The 27,335-nt window shown below is 50.7% G+C and overlaps 1 protein-coding gene across 1 annotated transcript in view; it reads left to right on the plus strand.

The window, feature by feature from the left end:
- The window catches only part of LOC139766187 (CD109 antigen-like), a 128,777-nt gene that overhangs the window by 53,460 nt on the left and 47,982 nt on the right, over positions 1 to 27,335 (plus strand). Inside the window, exons 8-29 of the mRNA XM_071694458.1 lie at positions 1,756 to 1,854; positions 2,419 to 2,525; positions 4,229 to 4,400; positions 4,958 to 5,158; positions 5,579 to 5,823; positions 5,953 to 6,092; positions 7,258 to 7,371; positions 7,563 to 7,786; positions 10,188 to 10,418; positions 11,228 to 11,362; positions 12,856 to 13,018; positions 13,851 to 14,075; positions 14,386 to 14,447; positions 16,144 to 16,326; positions 17,105 to 17,244; positions 17,400 to 17,533; positions 18,752 to 18,990; positions 19,568 to 19,732; positions 20,290 to 20,483; positions 21,002 to 21,176; positions 22,447 to 22,552; positions 24,304 to 24,380. Of these exons, the coding sequence (XP_071550559.1) occupies positions 1,756 to 1,854; positions 2,419 to 2,525; positions 4,229 to 4,400; positions 4,958 to 5,158; positions 5,579 to 5,823; positions 5,953 to 6,092; positions 7,258 to 7,371; positions 7,563 to 7,786; positions 10,188 to 10,418; positions 11,228 to 11,362; positions 12,856 to 13,018; positions 13,851 to 14,075; positions 14,386 to 14,447; positions 16,144 to 16,326; positions 17,105 to 17,244; positions 17,400 to 17,533; positions 18,752 to 18,990; positions 19,568 to 19,732; positions 20,290 to 20,483; positions 21,002 to 21,176; positions 22,447 to 22,552; positions 24,304 to 24,380 (3,531 nt within the window). The remainder of the gene's footprint in view (positions 1 to 1,755; positions 1,855 to 2,418; positions 2,526 to 4,228; positions 4,401 to 4,957; positions 5,159 to 5,578; positions 5,824 to 5,952; positions 6,093 to 7,257; positions 7,372 to 7,562; positions 7,787 to 10,187; positions 10,419 to 11,227; positions 11,363 to 12,855; positions 13,019 to 13,850; positions 14,076 to 14,385; positions 14,448 to 16,143; positions 16,327 to 17,104; positions 17,245 to 17,399; positions 17,534 to 18,751; positions 18,991 to 19,567; positions 19,733 to 20,289; positions 20,484 to 21,001; positions 21,177 to 22,446; positions 22,553 to 24,303; positions 24,381 to 27,335) is intronic.

Consider the following 27,335-nt stretch of genomic DNA (forward strand, 5'->3'; position numbering starts at 1 on the left):
GAGAGAGTTGCGGGAACGTCTACCTGTGTGTAGCCAGATGAGGGAGGCTGACATGCGAACTCTCACCATCCTTGTTTGGCGAGGAAAATGTGACCAGGAATACCTTCTGCTCCCTGAATGGTGGACACACACACACACACACACACTATATATATATATATATATATATATATATATATATATATATATATATATATATATATATATATATATTTTTTTTTTTTTTTGCCGCTGTCTCCCGCGTTTGCGAGGTAGCGCAAAGGAAACAGACGAAAGAAATGGCCCAACCCACCCCCATACACATGTATATACATACGCCCACACACGCAAATATACATACCTACACAGCTTTCCATGGTTTACCCCAGACGCTTCACATGCCTTGATTCAATCCACTGACAGCACGTCAACCCCGGTATACCACATCGATCCAATTCACTCTATTCCTTGCCCTCCTTTCACCCTCCTGCATGTTCAGGCCCCGATCACACAAAATCTTTTTCACTCCATCTTTCCACCTCCAATTTGGTCTCCCACTTCTCCTCGTTCCCTCCACCTCCGACACATATATCCTCTTGGTCAATCTTTTCTCACTCATTCTCTCCATGTGCTCAAACCATTTCAAAACACCCTCTTCTACTCTCTCAACCACGCTCTTTTTATTTCCACACATCTCTCTTACCCTTACGTTACTTACTCGATCAAACCACCTCACACCACACATTGTCCTCAAACATCTCATTTCCAGCACATCCATCCTCCTGCGCACAACTCTATCCATAGCCCACGCCTCGCAACCATACAACATTGTTGGAACCACTATTCCTTCAAACATACCCATTTTTGCTTTCCGAGATAATGTTCTCGACTTCTACACATTCTTCAAGGCTCCCAGGATTTTCGCCCCCCTTCCCCACCCTATGATCCACTTCCGCTTCCATGGTTCCATCCGCTGCCAGATCCACTCCCAGATATCTAAAACACTTTACTTCCTCCAGTTTTGCTCCATTCAAACTTACCTCCCAATTGACTTGACCCTCAACCCTACTGTACCTAATTACCTTGCTCTTATTCACATTTACTCTTAACTTTCTTCTTTCACACACTTTACCAAACTCAGTCACCAGCTTCTGCAGTTTCTCACATGAATCAGCTACCAGCGCTGTATCATCAGCGAACAACAACTGACTCACTTCCCAAGCTCTCTCATCCCCAACAGACTTCATACTTGCCCCTCTTTCCAAAACTCTTGCATTCACCTCCCTAACAACCCCATCCATAAACAAATCAAACAACCATGGAAACATCACACACCCCTGCCGCAAACCTACATTCACTGAGAACCAATCACTTTCCTCTTTTCCTACACGTACACATGCCTTACAATATATATATATATATATATATATATATATATATATATATATATATATATATATATATATATATATATTCCTATGAGTCTCCTGGGAAATGAAACACGATAAGTTCCCAAGTGCACTTTCATGTAATAATCACATCATCATGGGAGACACAAAAGAGAAATATAATAGTCATTTGATGTACAACGAAGAAACGTAGCTAGGACGCCATTTGGTATGTATATTTATCATAGATACTCGTGGACAGTATCTATACATAGATACGTTTGTGTGTGTGTCTCGTCATTATCCTCCTCCTCCTCTTCCTTGTCAAAATATTTGCCTGATAACGGTTGTCGTCACGTCCTGACGCGTGTGTTTACCCCCGACGCAGGCGTTCGTGTCGTACGAGGACGACCACCCGCTCGAGGACGAGGAGCTGGAGCACGCCAGGCTCTCCCTGGTCATGAGGTCCTCCGGGGGATCTACACAGGTGAGTGGCCTCACCAGCGGTCTTCCTCCGTACTGCAGGACTCCAGTGTTTGACTGACTGACGGGGTCCTCCAGACGTGCAGGACCCCATTGTTTGATTGACGGGGTCCTCCTGACTTGCAGGACTCCAGTGTGTGACTGACTGACTGACTGACGGGGTCTTCCAGACGTGCAGGACCCCAATGTTTGACTGACGGGGTCCTCCTGACGTGCAGGACCCCAGTGTCTCACTGACTGACTGACGGGGTCCACCCTGACCTGCAGGACTCCAGTGTCAGACTGACTGACTGACTGACGAGGTCCTCCTGACGTGCACACTATTCTACTGTCAGTTTGTCAGACGTGGAGCTGACGTACCTTAGGGTCAGACTTTGGCTGAATCACCTCCGTCAGCGCCCCGTCGTGTTCAGTTTGTGCAGGGAGGTGGCGACTGTGCACGCCAGCGCTCAGTGCTTCTTGACCACCTGTGCTCTCTCTCTCTCTCTCTCTCTCTCTCTCTCTCTCTCTCTCTCTCTCTCTCTCTACCTCCTGAGTCTGTGAGTAAAGGCCTTTCTTCCTCCCGCAGGTGGAGGAAATATCGGTGATGGGGCTGACGTTACTGGAGCAGGGGGGCGTGGCGAAGGCCGTCTTCGACCTGCCTGACGAAGCCATGGGGCTCAAAGTGGACGCCAGGTAAACCATAGCAGCACTTGCATGTCGTGGACTGGGAGGAACTACGCTGTGATGATGAGCGTGTGGAAGATCTGGAGTGACTCATGATGATGACCTCTGAGGAATGAGTGGATCTATGTCGCTGTTACAGCTGGTGTATATATATATATATATATATATATATATATATATATATATATATATATATATATATATATACCTCGCACACATGAGGGGGGAGGGGTTTTTTATTTCATGTGTGGCGGGGTGGCGATGGGAATGAATAAAAGCAAACAGTATGAATTATGTACATGTGTATATATGTATATGTCTGTGTGTGTATTATATATGTATACGTTGAGATGTATAGGTATGTATATTGGCGTGTGTGGACATGTATGTATATGCATGTGTATGTAGGTGGGTTGGGCCATTCTTTCGTCTGTTTCCTTGCGCTACCTCGCTAACGCGGGAGACAGCGACAAGGCAAAATAAAAAGATAAGTATATATATATATATATATATATATATATATATATATATATATATATATATATATATATATATATATATATATGACTCATGGACACGTGAGTAGCATCGGGAATCGTCTAGCGGTGTGCGGGAGTGGACCCAGTGTGGCACGAGTGAATGGCAGTCCCTACGTGTCTGGATCAGCTGAGAGCAGTGCAACACTGACCATCATTACATGAACCACAGTCATGAGGATGACCTCCTATAACCTGGCGCTCTCATTCTCGACCATTCGCCACCAACACTACCAGTCACTACCACCATCATCACCCTTCACCATCACTACCAGTCACTACCACCATCATCACCCTTCACCAACACTACCAGTCACTACCACCATCATCACCCTTCACCAACACTACCAGTCACTACCACCATCATCACCCTTCACCAACACTACCAGTCACTACCACCATCATCACCCTTCACCAACACTACCAGTCACTACCACCATCATCACCCTTCACCAACACTACCAGTCACTACCACCATCATCACCCTTCACCAACACTACCAGTCACTACCACTATCATCACCCTTCACCAACACTACCAGTCACTACCACCACCATCACCCTTCACCATCACTACCAGTCACTACCACCACCATCACCCTTCACCAACACTACCAGTCACTACCACCATCATCACCCTTCACCATCACTACCAGTCACTACCACCACCATCACCCATCTCCATCACTACCAGTCACTACCACCACCATCACCCTTCACCAACACTACCAGTCACTACCACCATCATCACCCTTCACCAACACTACCAGTCACTACCACCATCATCACCCTTCACCAACACTACCAGTCACTACCACCACCATCACCCTTCACCATCACTACCAGTCACTACCACCACCATCACCCTTCACCAACACTACCAGTCACTACCACCACCATCACCCTTCACCATCACTACCAGTCACTACCACCACCATCACCCATCTCCATCACTACCAGTCACTACCACCACCATCACCCTTCACCAACACTACCAGTCACTACCACCACCATCACCCTTCACCATCACTACCAGTCACTACCACCACCATCACCCATCTCCATCACTGCCAGTCACTACCACCACCATCACCCTTCACCATCACTACCAGTCACTACCACCACCACTACCACTTACCAACGCACTATGAGTGACGGTTGTGCTGTGTCTCCGCAGCCTGGTGACGAGCAGTGAGCTGTCGGCCTCAGCCACGCTGGTGGGGGTACCTCACCACTCGCCCAGGGACCGCCACCTCCAGATCGACACCTCGACCACGGACCCCACACCTGGAGAGTTCATCACCCTCCACGTGAGGAACAACTTCTACATCGAACACTTCAACTATGTGGTGAGTACAGCGGGTGGAGATCCACCACCACCTCATCATTATGGTGGTATGGACCACATTGTATCATCCTTTCCCCTCCCTCCCTCCCTCGCTCGCTCGCTCCCTCACAGCCTCATGCCATGACCCTACCATAGAGCCGTAAGAGTGAAGAACTTCCCTCACTCGTACCCGGAGTCAGACAGCTAGTCATCCCCAGGTGGAGGCAGAGGGCCGACATTCTTTGACCGGCCCTTGAGGACGACAGTAGGATCCCTGGGTGCGATGGACCTGAGCTCAGGCGCCATCCTACCCAAGGGTCGTACTGCCGTGCTCAAGGATCATGACAGGATACTCGAGAGGTGGAAATAGGTGAGTATAGCCATTGTTCGTATCGTCTCTCTCTCTCTCTCTCACTGTAGATGTGTTGTACCTGTAGGTGTGTAAACACCCGCTAACCAGCTGTGATGACAGAGTATACATTTGTACCTGACGTTCCTTAACCACTTGCGTAACGTCCCCTCAACATGCCGTGTACACCAGGTGGCAGGCGTCTCACACCTGGTGTTCTCTCGCGGCAGGTGCTGTCCCAGGGTGTGGTCATCTACAACGGGAGGGAGCCTGTCACGGACCCCAGCATCCCCACCATCACCACCTTCTCCCTCCCGGCCTCCACCGAGATGGCGCCAGTGGCCCACATCGTGGTGTGGGTCGCGACCTACGACGGGCAGATCGTCGCCCACGCCCTGGCCGTTCCCGTGAGCCCGCTGGGACGACACGAGGTGAGCGATGCGTTAGTGGCCCCGACGAGGTAGACAGGGTGAAGGGAAGGGATTGTCAGATCGAGGATACAGAACCACAGAGGGTTGATGCGAATGTGGAATCGAAGGAGAGGAGTGTTAGGGTAACAGGTTGACAGACAAGTGGGGGTCACCTTTGCAACAGGTGAAGGGACCAGATTTGCAACAGGGGCTGGAGGAGGGGGGGATCAGATGGGACCCAGTTTTGCAACAGGTAGGGAGTCTACTTGGCACCAGGCAGGGATCTGGTGAACAACAGATGGGGGCTCAGGTTGGCACCAGGTAGACAGTAAGCGACGAGACCCCAGGTAGACAGGAGATGAGGGTGAGGTATAGACGGCAGGTAAGGATCAGATTGGCTTCAGTTCGAGTGAGGGAAGATCACGAGTCACCCTCCTGCAGGTGGGGATCCGTTGGAACGAACACAAGGACCACTCTGGCGGCTCGGTGGAGATGAAGATGCTGGGAGAAGCTGGGGCCATCTTCGCCGTCTCCTCCATGTGGGAGGAGACGCACCGCATGGACGCCGGCCACGAGCTGGACGCCGCCAGGGTGCTGCACGAGATGATGGACCTGGAGAGGAACGACACCTTGTTCGAGGGACGAGCCAACGCCTCGGTACCCCACCTCCGCCGCGCCTCCACCAGGTACGTCCTCGGTACAACCATAACGTGTGTGTGTATATATAACAATCTCGCTATAAATACCCGGATATGATGCGCATACGTCGTCACACAGCCACATCCCCACCGCCAGTGAGCGCCGTGTGTCCTCAGGTCTCGGGACGGCTCGGGCGCCCAGGTGTCCTTCTTCGCGACAGCCATGGCCGGGCCGGACGCCCCCTCCACCTTCAACTTCAGTGACCTGGTCATACTGACGGACGCTGACCTCTTCTATCACCCACACCACGCCACAGGTGACTCCCTCCTCCTCCTCCTCCTACTACTGATCGTCACACACACACACACACACACACACACACATATGTATATCACAAGAAGGATACCCAACTGCCGTTTTCTATCCCTATCCTTATACTTACCCCTTCTTCAAGTTATGTCCGCCAGACGTTGTGTTAGAAATGTTATCAGTTTGTTCACAAGAATTATTGTTCAAAACCGTAATTTATCCCAGGGATAAAGAGATACAGTTCAAACCATTTTCTGTTAGCGTAAAGGGACTTACGATTGACCCAGGCAGAGCTCATAGAGACTACAACCCCAATATATACATATTTAGCAAAGTGTGTGGTTGGTAAATGTGTTTTATACTTTTTGTATGTTTTACTTGTCAGATCTTTATGTAGATGGTGAAAATACAGTCCTGTGGCACTGTGAGATTACAGAAGTCATGTAATATTTACAGCATAACCTCACAGCTTGTGATTACGACACGAAGGCCAAACCGTCCACATAGGTTGTACTAACTTAACCTTAGTCTAGATCACAGAAGTGATGGCTCTGTACATACGCATACGATGACAGAAACTACATTATATGACAGAGGCAGAATATTAATTTTCTTATCTGTCAGGTTTAAACTTAATGATATTAATCAATTTTATGTATTGACGTGAGTGTTGGTAAGTAAGAGTTACAGGCACATGTGTTACAGGCATGCAGTCTGGTAGAAGGTGCACTCACACCCAGAGAAGTGGGAGGAAGGTACAGTATGGTACACTCACCCAGACCAGTGGGAGGAAGGTACAGTATGGTACACTCACACCCAGACCAGTGGGAGGAAGGTACAGTATGGTACACTCACACCCAGACCAGTGGGAGGAAGGTACAGTATGGTACACACTCACACCCAGACCAGTGGGAGGAAGGTACAGTATGGTACACACTCACACCCAGACCATTGGGAGGAAGGTACAGTATGGTACACACTCACACTCAGACCAGTGTGAGGAAGGTACAGTATGATACACACTCACCCAGACCAGTGGGAGGAAGGTACAGTATGGTACACTCACCCAGGCCAGTGGGAGGACGGTACAGTTGTACGGACTGTCCACCATCTTATGTCCAAACTGTCCACTGTTCTGTTGAAGACGTTGACACCTCCTCTGTTTCCACCAGACTCGGCGGAGTGTGGGGAGCTAATGTTCAAGTGCCTGACGGGCGGCTGCTACACCCACAGGGAGCGTTGCGACGGCGCCTTCCAGTGCCCAGACAACTCCGACGAGGCTGGATGTACGTTCCCCCCCACACACCTCCCATTCCTTACTGCTCTCTCCACCTCTCCAGTTCATTGACGTTATTCACACACTTGTGCTGTAAATCGTTGAAATAATCGCTCTTAGTAGACCAGGGCTCCTCATTTCGCCCTTTGGCACATGTTTACAGAACTCGTACCAACTACATGTCCCCTCGCTTCTCTACAGGTCCGCTGAAAATCGACCCTCTCTGGGACTACCGCCTCAACCGCTTGAGCCGCATGCATCGCTTCTACGACCCTGAGGACGGCGACTGGGCCTGGCAGGACATCCGCGGGGTGGGCCGGGAGATCCAGGTGTTCGCCATCCCCAAGAGGCCCCAGACGTGGGTGGTGTCCATGTTCGCCGTGGGCAAGGAGACCGGGCTGGGCCTCCTGCAGGAGAAGATCCAGGTGAGGGGCAGGGCAGTTGTGGGTGTAGAGGAGGAAGTTAGTTAGTGATGAATGACAGCGAGCGACGTGGTAGGGAAGAGTTGACAGCAAATGAGCTAGTCACAAGACGTGAATAGGTCTTAGTAAATGGTTCTGTCGCGTTTCCTACACATTTCCTTCCTTTTCTACCATTGTTCTTCAACGCTGACGACTCATCTCTCGCTCCTCCCACATCTCTCAGATCCGTCAGTGTTCCCCCTGCATGATCTACATACGTCGTGTCTCGTCACAACTCATGTAATCTCTTTTTTACTACGAGGGAAGACGCAACACAGTTACTTTTCCGAGTCAGAAAGCCAATTTCTTCGTATCTGTCTTTCTGAATGACTGTGTGATTGCATCACCACATAACGCCACCAAAGTGTCTTACAATCTCCCCCTCCCTACACGAACAAGGTCTACCACGAAAGATCGTTTCTTGCTCAGAAGCCGTGAGTTCTTCGCTTGTGAACAGTTGACTCTTATCATACAGAAGACTGATGTATCCCCGGATGGAGCGCTGCTCTCACATCGCAGGGTAACTCGAGGTCTTGCCACGTACGCGAGTCTCAAGTCGGTCTCTGGCATCAGCTTCACAAGCAGCCACAAAACTAGACACACTTCCCCTGTGCCGCACTGTGGGTTCTCTTCCTCCTATTATGCAGGTATTACTTGGGTTTTGCTCCTCGCCTGCCTGCCTCTGCCATGAGCTTCTTGGTCATGTCAAACTATTCATTTTTCAGCCTCTCACTGTTTCCCCTCGACATCTCTTTTCTTTCTCAATCAAAACCTGGTTTGAATGAGAGCTTATTATTGTGGCTGGAGCCTCCGACCTTCAGAAGCTTCTGATAAACCTAATGATATTAAAGAATAATAGACTTATGTCTCAGGGAACTGCACAGACGACTGAAGTACAAGAAATGTCTGAAATTAATTAGAGGGCTACGTGGGGTGTAGGGACTGAAACTCGAGAGACAAAGAATGTAACCCAACTGATTTGCCAGCCACGGGTAACACAGATCGAGGGTATACTATGGGTCCTGGTGGTACAGGGTGTAGTCTGGCACACTCCCTGCCACTGACACCACGTATGAGGACGACGTCGTAACCAACACACACACACACACACACACACACACACACTGTGGAGGTCGACCCAGCCGCAGGACCAGTACTGGGAAGGAGGTGAAGGAAGCCTACGGTCCACGGGAGCCACGTTCCACATGCACACTCCACTTGCCTCGCGGTGAGTGAGAACGGTGGTCAGGTCGTGGGCCAACACAGGCCTCGACTTCCCTCATGACTCTCTCTCTCTCTCTCTCTCTCTCTCTCTCTCTCTCTCTCTCTCTCTCTCTCTCTCTCTCTCATGAGTAGAAGATACGTCTGGTTTTTCTCTTGTATATATTTTTTTCTTGGTGTATGCGCGCGTGTGTGTGTGTGTGTGTGTGTGTGTGTGTGTGTGTGTGTGTGTGTGTGTATCTATCTACTCATGTATAATTGCCCCAGGGCCTCTTGCCAGAGGCTCCTCACATTCCAAGGTTGCTCTACTTCCAGTAGCAGGGAAACGATGAAGTCCTGTGTAGCAAGACGTTCTGTCACGATGATACAACTTCGCCAAAGGTGACTTTTCCCTCATGTTATGACCTTGTGATGATGGAGTCAGATGATTATATATATATTTCCAGCCCCACGCTCCCTCCCCTTTTAGTCGCCTTCTACGACACGCAGGGAATACATGGGAAGTATTCTTTCTCCCCTATCCCCAGGGATAAAATATATATATATATATATATATATATATATATATATATATATATATATATATATATATATATATAGCGGGGGGCTGGAAATCCTCCCCTCTCTTTTTTTTTTTTTTTTTTTTTTTCAAAAGAAGGAACAGAGAAGGGGCCAGGTGAGGATATTCCCTCAAAGGCCCAGTTCTCTGTTCTTAACGCTACCTCGCTAACGCGGGAAATGGCGAATAGTTTGAAAAAAATATATATATATATATATATATATATATATATATATATATATATATGTATAATTTGTGTGTGTGTGTTTGTGTGTATATTACCGACTCCACTTGCTTGTGGTTATTCTGTGAGTGAAAAGTCACTTTCTGCAAGACTACATCATCGTCAACCAAGGGTATAGTCTCGCGAAGGACCTCCTCACTTCAAAGGAGTCCATGCTGTCCCTGCTGCTGATTATAGCGCATCCCTGGGCCGCAGGAGCCCATGGAAGAGGTCATGATTAACACGAAGACCCACCCGCAGAGATGGTGGTTCCAGGGGTAGTTATAGACACATAGATTATATTTATATGACTATCGGGTTGTGTACCTTCCCGTGATAGATTGTCTTGTCCTTGGCCACAGTTCGACTCTGCCGGACCGTTCATGCTGACGCTGGAGGGCCCGGCCGTGGCGCGGCAGTGGGAGCAGGTGGGGCTGCGGGCCGGCGTCTTCAACTTCCACGGGAGTAAGGTGGGCGTGCTGATCACCCTGCCCAAGTCGGACGACTACCGCTCCGTCCTGGTGGAGGAGGATGGCTTCATCACCTCCTACAAGCCCAGGACGGCCGCCGGCGACCACCAACATATTGTCTGGGTCAGTGATTCACTGGTAGCGATAGGAGTGAGGAAGAGAGGAGCGGGTATTTTAGACAGGATATGAGTGGTGTGTGTATTCTCACTTTTGATACGAGGATTAGCCAGGTTGTGGCAAGATGTTTAGGAATTTGTAGAGCTAACCATAAACCGTTTTAATCTATTTAATTTTACACACACACACACACAAATATATATATATATATATATATATATATATATATATATATATATATATATATATATATATATATATATATATATATTCCTATGGGTCCACGGGGAAATGAAGCACAATAAGTTCCCAAGTGCACTTTCATGTAATAATCACATCATCAGGGGAGGCACAAGAAAGAAATATAACAGTCAGTTGATATACAAAGAAGAGACGTAGCTAGGACGCCATCTGGTAAACATGTTATGTTTTTTCCTTGTATCTCCCCTGATGATGTGATTATTACACGAAAGTGCACTTGGGAACTTCTTGTGTTTCTTTTCCCCATGGACTTCTAATGATGTACTTGATCACGAAGGTACGACCCCCTGAGTACGAGGGTACGACCCCATGAGCACGTATATGACACATCGAATTTATGGCCTAACCTCTGACCTAACCATTGAGGACATCTGTCCAAGATCACTGCCCAGGAGTCGTACAGTCGTTCTCAAGGGTCGTACTGCCGTGTTCACCGCCATACTTCAGGTCATAGACAGTAAACCAGTCTCTACAGGGGACAGCGTCCCATGAACACAACATACGCATTTGCGTCGGTCAGTGTGAAGGTAACATGATCCCGTCCCTCACGGCAGCTGGAGCCTGGAGAGTCACGGGACGTGCACATCCCCATCGTCTTCACCCGGAAGGGAGCCGTGGAGGTGACCGTCATAGGCTCCACCATGATGCAGAAGGACTCCCAGACCATCACCATCGACGTGACCTCAGAGGTGAGCAGACCAGAGGGGGTGGCGGCGGCCTCACCCCTCCTGGTGGTGCATTAGGGGTGACTGGCGACCACGACGAAGCTCAGGCGAATGATGCTTTTTCTGGACTGGTAGGATGATAGGAGGAGGAGGAGGTGCAAGAGGCAGTAGGAGTGCAGAAATCTGAGTAGATATTGAGAAATCGGGAGGGCAGAATTTGATGAAAGTGGAGGGATCTGTTTAACAAGATGGGAGGGAGGGAAACCTGATGGGCAAGAAGGGAAGATCTGATAGGCAAAAGGAAAACAACTGATAGGCAAAAGGGGAAGATGTGATGGGCAAGAGGGAAATAGTTCTTAGATAAGAAGAGGAGGGGGGAAATTCTGATGGGTACAAGGGATAATCTTCCATGACCTCCCAGCAGACCCTTCCAGGCCTTCCCAGCAGACCCTTCCAGACCCTCCCAGCAGACCCTCCCAGCAGACCCTTCCAGACCCTCCCAGCAGACCCTTCCAGGCCCTTCCGGCAAACCCTTCCAGGCCCTCCCGGCAAACCCTTCCAGGCCCTCCCAGCAGACCCTTCCAGGCCCTCCCGGCAAACCCTTCCAGGCCCTCCCAGCAGACCCTTCCAGGCCCTCCAGCAGACCCTTCCAGGCTATCCCAGCAGACCCTTTCAGGCCTTCCCAGCAGACCCTTCCAGACCCTCCCAGCAGACCCTTCCAGGCCCTCCCAGCAAATCCTTCCAGGCCCTCCCGGCAAACCCTTCCAGGCCCTCCCAGCAGACCCTTCCAGGCCCTCCCGGCAAACCCTTCTAGGCCCTCCCAGCAGACCCTTCCAGGCCCTCCCAGCAAACCCTTCCAGGCCCTTCCAGCAGACCCTTCCAGGCCCTTCCAGCAGACCCTTCCAGGCCCTTCCAGCAGACCTTTCCAGGCCCTCCCAGCAGACCCTTGCAGACCCTCCCAGCAGACCGTTCCAGGTCCTCCCAGCAGACCCTTCCAGACCCTCCCAATAGACCCTCCCAGCAGACCCTTCCAGACCCTCTTTGTGCATACCTTGGGAATGATATCGTTCTTTTAAGTATTTCTAACCACATTCATGGTGAGTAAGGGACTGAGAGACTTTGTTAAAGAGGAGCGTTAATTAGTGGGTAGATAACGAAGATGAAGGACGGTGGCTGCAACGTGAATGAAAATGAGTCCATGAGGCAAAAATGAGAGACGAGAATGATGGTGAGTGTGAGAATGACGGTACCTTAAATGTATACTGCCTCTGGCTCTGTTGTTGACGATGCCTGAGTGACCTCATTGTGTCCATGGGATATATTTCTTGAATCTCTCCTCCCACTGTAACCATGGGATATATCGCTTATGAACTACGCTATCCCATGAACCAACCACTCCTTCCCATGAACCAACCACTCTTTCCCATGAGCTAACCCCCTGCTCATAAAATCCTCCCCCCCCCCAATGAGTGACTCCCTCGCCCATGACACTGTGTTCCTCCCTCCTCCTGCCGCAGGGGGTGATCATCGGGAAGCACACGTCCATCCTGCTGGACCTCAAGAATCGGGCGCTGGTGTACGACTTCATGGACATCGACCTGGACGAGTCGCCCATCATCCCTTACTCCCTGAAGCGACGCTACATTTACGACACTCCCACCGGCCACATCTCCGTCACCGGTGAGTCCCTCTGACGCTCGCTCCTCCACACCTGCATCCCTTACCACCACCACTCCCCACCGCGACTCCCGCCACACTCGAAGAACCTACACCCACCACCTCTCTGCCTTCCCGAGCAAGAACCATTGTATCCTCACAGCAGCTCGCAACACCTCTGTAAGCCCCCACCCACCACAATAGTATAGCTACAGCTACAGGCTAAATCTACCACATATCCACGCGTACCACATCCCTACCTCTACAGATGAGTTAGATTATAGAGTGTTGTACCCATACCATCACCGCTGCTTTAAGAGGATTTTATCTCAAAAATACAGAAGTCGGGTACGATTCTGTATAATTCTGATCATATTCAAACAGTGTGGCAGGTCCCTCGCCTGAGTGACCTCAAGTTTGAGGTAACTGAACCGTAGATAGTGTATGAGGAAGAGGAGGCACCACATGTCTCCTCCCACATGACACTCACTTCAGGTAAGTGTGCACCCGAGGCAAGACTGTAGTTCCTAAGTAAACTCTACCAATTCCTTTAGCAAGATAGACCAGTCGTCAGTGCTCAGGTGCCGGAGTTAGCGTATAGTGGAGGGAAATGATGTAGGAAAAGATGAATCAGTTGATGATGATGGTGTGGTGTGGAGCAGTCGATCCAGAGGGTTGTAGAGAGGCGGGTTGTGCTGGTCGTACGGGCCGTGTATGGTGTTGTATCACAACCTCGATCTAAGGGTTCTCTCCCTCCTGGGTGACACCACCCGATCGGCCGCCCCCGAGGCGCCGTAAAGTCATTCTGTCTCTCACGTACGTGATGGTGACCCACCACACCCCTCCCCTCCTGCAGGAGACGTTGTCGGACCCGCCTTCCCCGAGATACCGGTGGGGAGCGATACCTTGCTGGGGCTGGAGGTCATGGGGGCAGAGACCGCTGCCTTCAACTTCGCCGCCAACCTGTGGACGCTCCACTACCTCCGCCTCACCAACCAGATCAAACCCGAACTAACTTACCAGGTGAGGAGGGGGGCGCGGCGCGGCGTCCCATACGCCTTGTTCGTCAACCCAGAAAACAGTAATGACCACAACTAAATCTATAATACAGTACCTCTACAAGATGGTTATTATCTGTACAACTATTTTCAGGACTTCATTGGAGTCGTTTGTAAATTGGTCTTGCTGTAGTTTGACACTAATGAGGTGCCCTTGATTGAGGTGGACATTACGTCACACCGACACACGACATATTGGATTTTGTGTACGTCTTGGTGGCTGTCCATGATGTACTTCCGTGGGTACTTTTCCGTGGTTACCTCCCAGGTGTACTTCCGTGGTGTACCTCCCATGATGTACTTCCCATGGTGTACCTCCATGGTGTCAGGCAGTGGGACCTCATGATGAGCTTCCTTCCGGCCAGGTGCTGACCCCGTGGTGCGTACGCTCCATGGTCAGCTCCGACGTGACCTCCTCATGATGTCTCCGTGTCGTACTCCCGTGTGTCCTCCCAGGTCTTCCTTGTGTACCTCCTGTGATACTTCTCGTGTGTACCTCCCATGGTGTACTTCCCGTGGTGTACCTCCCATGTGTACTTCCCTGTGACTCCCTGATGTACCTTCCCTGCTCCGTGTACCTCCCATGATGTACTTCCCCTCGTGTACCTCCCATTGTGTACTTCCCTGTGTTCCCTCATCCATGTGTACTTCCCTGTGTACTCCCATGTGTACTTCCCTGGTGTGATGACTTCCTGTGTATCCCATGTTGTTACTTCCCTTGTACTCCCATGTGTACTTCCCCTGGTGATACTCCATTGTGTATCTCCCTGTGTGTGTACTCCCATGATGTACTTCCCGTGCGTGTACCCATGTTACTTCCGTCATGTACTATCCGAGATGTATGCCCATTTCCTGTTGATTTGCGTCTCTCAGTTATCCCCTAGCAAAGACGCTAACGCCAGGATGTGATGACATCAGTGTTCAAATGGTCGTGTTTGTTCTACCAACTGTTCGTAATGTTGTGGAGTGATTGAACATATTTTATTTACGTCATGCAGTACAGAAGTTGGGATAATAATCATGGTAGGTCTTTGTACACTGGTTCTTCAAAATTTCGACATACTACGAAGGGTATGATTCGAATGTATACCTCCTCCCTCGACTTGAAAATTGATATTCAGTTTATTTCATATTTTCCAAATGTGTCTCTTGGTGTTACCGGACTTTACCCGCTTGAGCTAACACCTCGGGCGAAAAGTCACCTTTGGTGAAGCTGTGTTTATCCTGAGCTCAGTCTCGTCAGAGAACTTTTCACTTCAAAGGAGTCTGCATTTCCCTGCTACTGGCACTTAGCGCAGCCTTGGACTGCAGGAGCCTTTAGAAAAGTCCTTCCGTAACACCAAGAATCTGAACTAGAAATTGGGGTGGGGTGAATTAGTCGAATAAATTGGTCCTGGGGTGAATTAGTCAGGTAAATTGGTCTTGGGGTTAGTCAGGTAAATTGGTCCTGGGGTGAATTAGTCAGGTAAATTGGTCCTGGGGCAAATTAATAATGTAAATTGGTTCTGCCGGTAATTAGTTGTGTAAATTGGTCCTTGGGTAAATTAGTCAGGTAAATTGGTCCTGGGGTAAATTAGTCGTGTAAATTGGTTCTGCGGTTAATTAGTCGTGTAAATTGGTTCTGCGGTTAATTAGTCGTGTAAATTGGTTCTGCGGTTAATTAGTCGTGTAAATTGGTTCTGCGGTTAATTAGTCGTGTAAATTGGTCCAGGGGTAAATCAGTCGTGTAAATTGGTCCAGGGGTAAATCAGTCGTGTAAATTGGTTCTGCGGTTAATTAGTCGTGTAAATTGGTCCTGGGGTAAATCAGTGGTATAAATTGGCCTTGGGATAATTATAAGTAAATATAATCACTTTATTCATGACCGATGCTAATGAGGAGTGTGTTTCGCTGGGGTCAATTAGTCGTGTAAATTGGCCCTGGGATAATCATAAGTAAACATAATCACTTTATTCATGACCGATGCTACTAATAATGAGGAGTAATATATAATCACTTTATTCATGACCGATGCTACTAATAATGAGGAGTAATATATAATCACTTTATTCATGACCGATGCTACTAATAATGAGGAGTAAAATATATGAGTGTGTGTGTTTTGGGCAGGACTGGGAGAACCTGATCTACATCGACCCGGCCGTTATAAACTCAGCGACGGAGTGGATGCTCAGGTACCAGACCCAGCTGGGCGCCTTCGCGGAGACCCCCAACTACACCCACCCACTTGACTCCAAGACCAACCCATTGCGCTCCTCCGCCTTCTCCAGTGTGGTAAGTGTTCCTGGTCTCACGCACGTGTATACCAGGGGATTAGGTCGTATACAGACATATATCCCAAGGGATTAGGTCGTATACAGACATATATCCCAGGGGATTAGGTCGTACACAGACATATATCCCAGGGGATTAGGTCGTACACAGACATATATCCCAGGGGATTAGGTCGTATACAGACATATATCCCTGGAGATTAGGTTATACACTAGACATATAGCCCAGGGAATTAGGTCATACACTAGACATATATCCCAGGGGATTAGGTCATACACAGACATATATCTCAGGGGGATTACATGGCTTATTGAGTGGAGGGAAAAAAAGAAGAAAATGAGAATAGGGAACTGGAGAGAGAGAGAGAGAGAGAGAGAGAGAGAGAGAGAGAGAGAGAGAGAGAGAGAGAGAGAGAGAGAGGTTTGTGAGGGGTGATAAAGGAGGAAGATGGATCGTTAGGTATGTGACGGTCGGATCTTCCTCCTCCCCCCCTCCCTCACACACCTCTCTCTACAGTTAGGTGTGTGGCTAAGGAGGAGCCGTGCGTCACACACGAAGACCGCGACGCGTCACGCTGCACGATAACTGACGCAGGTGTTTACGGGCGAGAGTACCTGACTTGCGTCACAAATAGACCTGGGTGGCTCATTCATCATCCTCACATTACTCATCAAAGGCCCAGTTGTTCACCGTACCCACGGTATTCATCCTGACCCACGAGTAGTGGAAGCAGAGGCACCACTTCCTCACCTCACCTCACCCTGTCTCCTCCCGCCAGCCGTCCTACCAGCTGGAGCGAGACGGCTACAAGAACGTGTCCCTGACGGCCCAGGTGGTGCTGGCGCTGGTGAGCGTCCTGCCCTCCCTCCACGGCCACATCAGGGCCAAGACCAACATCGCCAAGGCCAACGCCGTCAGGTGGGTCCTCCCTTTGGCCTCGATCCCCCAAGGGAAATCATGTGTTGCTTGATATACATAACTTTTGACGCGCCGTCAGGCTGGGTAGGGCAGTGTGACGCCACACTCGCCTCTTAGCAGTCACAGGGGAGTAACGCTGGTGCTCTGCCCCTCAGCTACCTGGAGCGGGAGCTGGACAGCCTCCACGACCCGTACGACGTAGCCCTGGTGGCCTGGGCCCTGACCAAGGCCGACTCTGGCAAGAAGGAGGCGGCCTACAACAGACTCCACTCCATCAGGAGAGAAGAAGGTGAGTCGTCACCCTGGGAGAGGAAGGTGAGTCGTCACCCTGGGAGAGGAAGGTGAGTCGTCACCCTGGGAGAGGAAGGTGAGTCGTCACCCTGGGAGAGGAAGGTGAGTCGTCACCCTGGGAGAGGAAGGTGAGTCGTCACCATGGGAGAGGAAGGTGAGTCGCCACCCTGGGAGAGGAAGGTGAGTCGTCACCCTGGAAGAGAAAGGTAAGTCACTCAAAGAGAGGTAGGTAAGTCACTCAAAGAGAGGTAGGTAAGTCACTCAGGGAGAGTAGGTAAGTCACTCAGGGAGAGGTAGGTAAGTCACTCAGGGAGAGTAGGTAAGTCACTCAGGGAGAGTAGGTAAGTCACTCAAAGAGAGGTAGGTAAGTCACTCAGGGAGAGTAGGTAAGTCACTCAGGGAGAGTTAGGTAAGTTCACCCAGGGAGAGGTAGGTAAGTCACCCAGGGAGAGGTAGGTAAGTCACCCAGGGAGAGGTAGGTAAGTCACCCAGGGAGAGGTAGGTAAGTCACTCAGGGAGAGGTAGGTAAGTCACCCAGGGAGAGGTAGGTAAGTCACTCAGGGAGAGGTACGTAAGTCACCCAGGGAGAGGTAGGTAAGTCACCCAAGGAGAGGTACGTAAGTCACTCAGGGAGAGGTAGGTAAGTCACCCAGGGAGAGGTAGGTAAGTCACTCAGGGAGAGGTACGTAAGTCACCCAGGGAGAGGTAGGTAAGTCACCCAGGGAGAGGTAGGTAAGTCACCCAGGGAGAGGTAGGTAAGTCACTCAGGGAGAGGTAGGTAAGTTCACCCAGGGAGAGGTACGTAAGTCACTCAGGGAGAGGTAGGTAAGTTCACCCAGGGAGAGGTAGGTAAGTCACCCAGGGAGAGGTACGTAAGTCACTCAGGGAGAGGTAGGTAAGTTCACCCAGGGAGAGGTAGGTAAGTCACTCAGGGAGAAGGTAAGTCATCCAGAGCTTACAAGGAGGATGGTCTGTAGTCTGGAATAATGAGTGATGATGTGGCGTATAATCAGACACAACAGAACATACCGTCCGCCGGTACCAATAGTTTTGTGTTTCATCCTAACCCCGTCCCCTGCAGGACAACACACTGTCTGCACCTTTCCCACTCCCATGTCAAGTGTCGTGTCGGTACGTGCAGGCGAGAGCCACGAGCACAACTGTACGTGTCGTCCTCGGAGTGACATTAATCGTTTAACTTCCTCTTGCGACGCAGGCAATAAGATCTACTGGTCTCGGGAGCCCGTGGACTTCAACCCGCTCGTCTACGAGGACAGCCAGAAGCCCTTCATCCAGCCCAAGAATGACCAGAAGTGGGACGCGCACGCCGTCGAGACCACCGCCTACGCCCTCCTCGTGTACATCGCCAGGGAGGGCATTGGCATCATCCAGGAGAACATCGTCCGCTTCCTGGCCGTCATGAGGGAGCTGGACGGGGGACTCATCTCAACCCTGGTGAGGCTTCTGCCAGACTCCGGTGTTCCAGAAGGGATTCACACTCGTGTGGGGTGTTGACAAGACACACACACACTCTTAAGAGGGTTTATGTAAGCTGCAGGAGTATTCAGGGGTAATTAAAGTCTCTTTACGCTTGCGCCTCGGTAGTGGCGTTCTTAGACTTGTTGATGACTAATCCACTACCCCGGGTTCGATCCCTGGTGCTGGTAGACGGCGCACAGGTAGCCCAGCTGTTCATCCTTGCTCTAGTTAGTTAGATGAGTAGATGCTAACTTGGGTTAGAGTAAAGCACCACAGTTGGGGCAGGCCTAGCCAGCCGATAGCCTGTTATGATTCAGCTGGAGTTAAAACCAGGGTTGGGTGTCCAGGTCCGGGGTACATAACCCCCGTCTGTCAGGCCAGCTAGCCCATCAAGGAACTGTACCTTAATTCACACACTTAGTCTATGTACCTCACGCTTAACAGTAAATGATCACTCGGTGTGTCTCCCACTCTCTGCGTTTTTCTCCTTCACACTCCCTCCATGTACCTCCTCCCTCTCTTGCCTTCTCTCACTCCCCCCTTCCCTCCACAGGACAGCGTGGCGGCCATGGAGGCCCTGGTCGAGTACTCATACCGGGCTCGACTCCGTGACGTGACGGACATGCGCGTCACGCTCGAACACTCCGCCAACCCCAACTTCACCGTCGACGTCCACCTGGGCAACTCGCTTGACCTAGCCTCTATGAGGTCCTTCGACGTAAGTCGCTATAGCACGGGTTCTGTGGCCGTGTGTGGTCATGGAGGAGTTTATGGGGTTGATTCATCTGGGATGTGTCTCTACATATGTGTGAAGACTATCTGGGGTTATCTCTGTGCAACTGAGGGAGAGTCGGGAACATATATATTGATCATAGATTCTTGATATGCTTAATTGGGACACATCTACATCATTGAGTTCATATTGCTGGGGATCATATGGGGTCGTGCATTGTACGGGTGTGCAGCTGGTGAACCTGTGGGTCGTACATTGTACGGGTGTGCAGCTGGTGAACCTGTGGGTCGTGCATTGTATGGGTGTGCAGCTGGTGTACCTGTGGGTCGTACATTGTACGGGTGTGCAGCTGGTGAACCTGTGGGTCGTGCATTGTACGGGTGTGCAGCTGGTGTACCTGTGGGTCGTACATTGTACGGGTGTGCAGCTGGTGTTCCTGTGGGTCGTGCATTGTACGGGTGTGCAGCTGGTGTTCCTGTGGGTCGTACATTGTATGGGTGTGCAGCTGGTGAACATGTGGATAATACATTGTATATGTGCAGCTGGAGAACATCTGGGGCCACATCAGCGTGGTGGGCCACGGGTCAGGACAGGCGCTGGTGCAGCTGGACTACAGCTACGGGGTGGACTACGAGCCGCAGCTGGATTACCCACCAGTACCCGCCTTTGACTTCACCGTGACCTCGAAGTTCTTCGGCAGGAACAACTCGCACCTGCTGGTCACCACCTGCCAGAGGTAAGACCCTGAGACTCGGTTGTGCAAGGTGATTCTGTCATCGTCAGAGACAAACCTCTTTTGGTAGATCCTTTTGCAAGCTTATGGGAGACAAAGACCTCTTTTGGATGGCTTAGATAATTGTATAATATTTGTTACATTCGCCAGGTCTTTGGTATTGTCAATAATACTTTATAATGAAGACCTTGTGAGAGGTGTTTTTGCAGTGGTCGAAGAAACACGGACCTTTTGGGGATAACCTGAACTGTCAGAGAGAGACAGACATATTGGGAGACCCTCCCGTAACTTCAGAGAGACGAAGCTTTTGGGAGACTTTCTTTTATTTTAAGTTTTAGGGAAAGAGAGAGACCTTGTGTGTAATCCTTCGTCTTTATGAAAAGCCCTATTGATAAGGAGAGGGACATTTGAGAGACTGTGTCCTATGGGAGTGCATTACTCTAACCTCACAACACTGAGGCTTGTCGTGTGGTAAAGTGAGAGCACTGCAAGGTTTTCACATGAGGGATTGATGTGTTCAGGTGGACGGACACTGAGGAATCCCCGACGAGTGGGGTGGCGGTGGTAGAGGTGCACCTTCCGTCCGGGTACTACGTGATGCAGGATTACCTCATCGATCTGGTCAACTCCCGCACCATCAGGAACCTCCGCTGGGCCTACAGGACCAACACCCAAGTCAAGTTCTTCTTCAACCACGTGAGTTCTGGCACTCTGGAGGTTTTCTATCTCGTTCTGTCTTCCAGTCTCTTTCTGTCTGTCTGTCTGTCTTTTTCTTAGTGTTTTACTATATTGGTTGGTCACAGCTGGGTGTTCTCGCTCGGCGGGGAAAGTACCAGGACCGGAGTCAGGGCCCAGATGTCCTTGCTTTATGCTACACTTCTCCCAGAACTTAATTACCCGAAGAGCACTCGCCTCTCGACCACACCTTCGACAGGTAATTGTCGCCTCACCAGACCTCTTGCAGGAGACATACACCACCATAACTCCTTCAGGAGACTGCCACCCAACCAGACCTCTTACAGGAGACTGCTACCTGGTCAGGTAGGTCTCCCACAGGACACCTACCTGACGAGATCTCTTTCAGGAGGTGTTGACAACCCACCGTACCTGCTACAGGAGACTGATACCTGACTAAACCTCCTGCGGCAGATCGCCAATAGAGGAGTGTGCCTCCTCACCAGACTAACACCCGACCAGACCACATACAGAAGACGCCTTCCCGACCACACTTCCTACAAGAGACTGCCGCCCACCTACGCCTGCTACAGGAGCCTGCCTCTCTGACTAGACTGGAGCTGGGTGTACTACTATATATACATTTTGGGTCGTGTTGGTAGACTCTGGACTACTGTGACTATCCCGTTCCTTATCCTTATCTGATACTGCATCGCGGGTGAGGAGGGTGGGTCTTCTTCCTGGACAGAGGGGAGAGGTGTCCTGCAGGGCTGGAAGCCGCCACTACAGATTCCCCAAGTAGCGTGTTACATGGAACGTCATCTGAGGCCTGGACACCACAGGTTCCTGGGTTGCCTGTGATGATGATTCCTAGACCTAAGCCTAAATAGGGCTATGCTCATTGGTGTCATAGCTGGAAAGGACATAGCGCTGTTTACTTAAAGTTCATAGACAAACTTACTTAATATTTAAGGAGACTTGCTTTGTCTCGAGCACGACGGTACGACTCTTGAGCACGACGGTACGACCCTTGAGCACGATGGTACGACTCGAACATCCCAGTTTGATCGTTGGGTATGATGGCCTGATTTTTTGACCCGACCATCAAGTATCAGGATGAAAGTTAAGGCCACCGTACCCTTGGTCGTACCGCCGCGTTTCTGAGGGTCGTGCCGTCGTGCCCAGAGAAGTGGAGGGGGAGGCTAGACATTCCCCAGACCAGTTCCCTTCATGCCACATGAAGATCAGACAGTCAGGATCACTTGGACTAACACTGTGGTTCTGCCGGCAGCTGGACACCCACGACACCTGTCTGAGTTACGAGGTGGAGCGGTGGTACCCCGTCGCCAACCACTCCCGCTACAACATGGCCAGAGTCTACGACCTCTACCAGCCCGGTGAGTCTCCCCGCTGTTGCTCTGTAGGGCAATTACCACCACACTGGTCGGTCGCACTGTATGTCTGAGGGACGCAAGTCCTCTGCCAGGCTGGCGGGCTTTGTAAGGGGGAGTGAGAGACGTCAGAGCTTTTCCCAAGTAGTCTGGTATGGGATGTGGTGACGCGACCTCACTTCATGTCGAGATGGAGTGGCTAACCTAACCTTTACTGATGTCATCAGGCGTAAGGATATATATATATATATATATATATATATATATATATATATATATATACATATATATATATATATATATATATATATATATATATATTGGAAAGGATCACAAATGAGTGCGTGATCAGGTATATTCCAATGAGTTCACGGGGAAATGAAACACGATTAAGTTCTCAAGTGCACTTTCGTGTAATAATCACATAAATAGGGGAGATACAAGAAAGAAATATAACAGTCACTTGATATACAACGAAGAGACGTAGCTAGGACGCTATTTGGTAAACGAGTGACTACCCAAATGTAGGTCGGGTTCGTTTGAATCTGCCGACAAGTTTATGATACCCCGTGGACTCAGGAAAAAAGAAATATATATATATATATATATATATATATATATATATATAGAAAGAGTGTGGTTGAGAGAGCAGAAGAGGGTGTTTTGAAATGGTTTGGTCACATGGAGAGAATGAGTGAGGAAAGATTGACAAAGAAGATATATGTGTCAGAGGTGGAGGGAACGAGGAGAAGTGGGAGACCAAATTGGAGGTGGAAAGATGGAGTGAAAAAGATTTTGTATGATCAGGGCCTGAACATGCAGGAGGCTGAAAGGCGTGCAAGGAATAGAGTGAATTGGAACGATGTGGTATACCGGGGTCGACGTGCTGTCAATGGATTGAACCAGGGCATGTGAAGCGTCTGGGGTAAACCATGGAAAGTTTTGTGGGGCCTGGATGTGGAAAGGGAGCAGTGGTTTCGGTGCATTGTATATGACAGCTAGAGACTGAGTGTGAACGAATGTGGCCTTTGTTGTCTTTTCCTATCGCTACCTCGCGCACATGCGCGGGGGGAGGGGGTTGTCATTTCATGTGTGGCGGGATGGCGACGGGAATGAATAAGGGCAAATAGTATGAATTATGTACATGTGTATATATGTATATGTCTGTGTGTGTATGTATATGTATACGTTGAGATGTATACGTATGTATATGTGCGTGTGTGGACGTGTATGTATATACATGTGTATGTGGGTGGGTTGGGCCATTCTTTTGTCTGTTTCCTTGCGCTACCTCGCTAACGCGGGAGACAGCGACCAAGTATAATAACAATAATATATATATATATATATATATATATATATATATATATATATATATATATATATATATATATATATATATATAAAGGAGTATTGTCATATTTGGTCTGAGGACAGACTGTAATATAGTATAAGGGATAAATGTTAACGCAATAGGAAGTTACACAATATGAGTCTTTACCTGTTGTAACTTCTACTTCAGTGGGTCGTCCAGCACGTTTGTATCAGTCACTCCTGTAACTGATGAATGGTGTATGAGAGAAAATGAGGGAAAGTCGTCAGCGGAGAGAGAAAATGTTCCATGATATATTAGATAACCCAATTATCTGACATATTTTAAGATTTTTATTACATTTAAGTCACATTCATATATTACGTAGTACTAATGCGTCTTTTTTTTCTGTCTCCCTCCCTCTCTGTGTGGATTGTGTGGACAGAGCGGTTCAACATGACTATGATGGAGGTGTATCCACTGTACGACCTGGACGTGTGTGAGGTGTGTGGCTCCTACCAGGTGAGTACAACCTTGTCTCCTGACCCACCCGGGTCCTCTACCACTCTCCACCGAGGTCTCTATGACCCTGTGTCTTGTTTAGGGTCGTCGTAGTGTTTCTGTTGACCTGGTCACTACAGTAGGTGTTACACCCTGTCACCTGGTTGTGGCTGGCCACTACAGTAGGCGTTACGCCCTGTCACCTGGGTGTGGCTGGCCACTACTGTAGGTGTTACGCCCTGTCACCTTGGTGTGGCTGGCCACTACAGTAGGTGTTACACCCTGTCACCTGGGTGTGGCTGGCCACTACAGTAGGTGTTACGCCCTGTCACCTGGGTGTGGCTGGCCACTACTGTAGGTGTTACGCCCTGTCACCTTGGTGTGGCTGGCCACTACAGTAGGTGTTACACCCTGTCACCTGGGTGTGGCTGGCCACTACAGTAGGTGTTACGCCCTGTCACCTGGGTGTGGCTGGCCACTACTGTAGGTGTTACGCCCTGTCACCTGGGTGTGGCTGGCCACTACAGTAGGTGTTACACCCTGTCACCTGGGTGTGGCTGGCCACTACAGTAGGTGTTACACCCTGTCACCTGGGTGTGGCTGGCCACTACAGTAGGTGTTACGCCCTGTCACCTGGGTGTGGCTGGCCACTACAGTAGGTGTTACACCCTGTCACCTGGGTGTGGCTGGCCACTACAGTAGGTGTTACGCCCTGTCACCTGGGTGTGGCTGGCCACTACAGTGGGTGTTACGCCCTGTCACCTGGTGTGGCTGGCCACTACAGTAGGTGTTACACCCTGTCACCTGGGTGTGGCTGGCCACTACAGTGGGTGTTACGCCCTGTCACCTGGTGTGGCTGGCCACTACAGTGGGTGTTACGCCCTGTCACCTGGGTGTGGCTGGCCACTACAGTGGGTGTTACGCCCTGTCACCTGGGTGTGGCTGGCCACTACAGTAGGTGTTACGCCCTGTCACCTGGTGTGGCTGGCCACTACAGTAGGTGTTACGCCCTGTCACCTGGTGTGGCTGGCCACTACAGTGGGTGTTACGCCCTGTCACCTGGGTGTGGCTGGCCACTACAGTAGGTGTTACGCCCTGTCACCTGGTGTGGCTGGCCACTACAGTAGGTGTTACACCCTGTCACCTGGGTGTGGCTGGCCACTACAGTGGGTGTTACGCCCTGTCACCTGGGTGTGGCTGGCCACTACAGTAGGTGTTACGCCCTGTCACCTGGGTGTGGCTGGCCACTACAGTAGGTGTTACACCCTGTCACCTGGGTGTGGCTGGCCACTACAGTAGGTGTTACACCCTGTCACCTGGGTGTGGCTGGCCACTACAGTGGGTGTTACGCCCTGTCACCTGGTGTGGCTGGCCACTACAGTAGGTGTTACACCCTGTCACCTGGGTGTGGCTGGCCACTACTGTAGGTGTTACGCCCTGTCACCTGGTGTGGCTGGCCACTACAGTAGGTGTTACGCCCTGTCACCTGGTGTGGCTGGCCACTACAGTAGGTGTTACGCCCTGTCACCTGGTGTGGCTGGCCACTACAGTAGGTGTTACACCCTGTCACCTGGGTGTGGCTGGCCACTACAGTAGGTGTTACACCCTGTCACCTGGGTGTGGCTGGCCACTACTGTAGGTGTTACGCCCTGTCACCTGGTGTGGCTGGCCACTACAGTAGGTGTTACGCCCTGTCACCTGGTGTGGCTGGCCACTACAGTGGGTGTTACGCCCTGTCACCTGGTGTGGCTGGCCACTACAGTAGGTGTTACACCCTGTCACCTGGGTGTGGCTGGCCACTACAGTAGGTGTTACGCCCTGTCACCTGGTGTGGCTGGCCACTACAGTAGGTGTTACACCCTGTCACCTGGGTGTGGCTGGCCACTACAGTAGGTGTTACACCCTGTCACCTGGGTGTGGCTGGCCACTACAGTAGGTGTTACGCCCTGTCACCTGGTGTGGCTGGCCACTACAGTAGGTGTTACGCCCTGTCACCTGGTGTGGCTGGCCACTACAGTAGGTGTTACGCCCTGTCACCTGGGTGTGGCTGGCCACTACAGTAGGTGTTACGCCCTGTCACCTGGTGTGGCTGGCCACTACTGTAGGTGTTACGCCCTGTCACCTGGTGTGGCTGGCCACTACAGTAGGTGTTACGCCCTGTCACCTGGTGTGGCTGGCCACTACAGTAGGTGTTACGCCCTGTCACCTGGTGTGGCTGGCCACTACAGTAGGTGTTACGCCCTGTCACCTGGTGTGGCTGGCCACTACAGTGGGTGTTACGCCCTGTCACCTGGTGTGGCTGGCCACTACAGTGGGTGTTACGCCCTGTCACCTGGTGTGGCTGGCCACTACAGTAGGTGTTACACCCTGTCACCTGGGTGTGGCTGGCCACTACAGTAGGTGTTACACCCTGTCACCTGGGTGTGGCTGGCCACTACAGTGGGTGTTACGCCCTGTCACCTGGTGTGGCTGGCCACTACAGTAGGTGTTACGCCCTGTCACCTGGTGTGGCTGGCCACTACTGTAGGTGTTACGCCCTGTCACCTGGTGTGGCTGGCCACTACAGTAGGTGTTACGCCCTGTCACCTGGGTGTGGCTGGCCACTACAGTAGGTGTTACGCCCTGTCACCTGGTGTGGCTGGCCACTACAGTGGGTGTTACGCCCTGTCACCTGGTGTGGCTGGCCACTACAGTGGGTGTTACGCCCTGTCACCTGGTGTGGCTGGCCACTACTGTAGGTGTTACGCCCTGTCACCTGGTGTGGCTGGCCACTACAGTGGGTGTTACGCCCTGTCACCTGGTGTGGCTGGCCACTACAGTAGGTGTTACACCCTGTCACCTGGGTGTGGCTGGCCACTACAGTAGGTGTTACGCCCTGTCACCTGGTGTGGCTGGCCACTACTGTAGGTGTTACGCCCTGTCACCTGGTGTGGCTGGCCACTACAGTAGGTGTTACGCCCTGTCACCTGGTGTGGC

Source organism: Panulirus ornatus, chromosome 57, assembly GCF_036320965.1.
Source record: "Panulirus ornatus isolate Po-2019 chromosome 57, ASM3632096v1, whole genome shotgun sequence".
Lineage (NCBI taxonomy): Eukaryota > Metazoa > Arthropoda > Malacostraca > Decapoda > Palinuridae > Panulirus > Panulirus ornatus.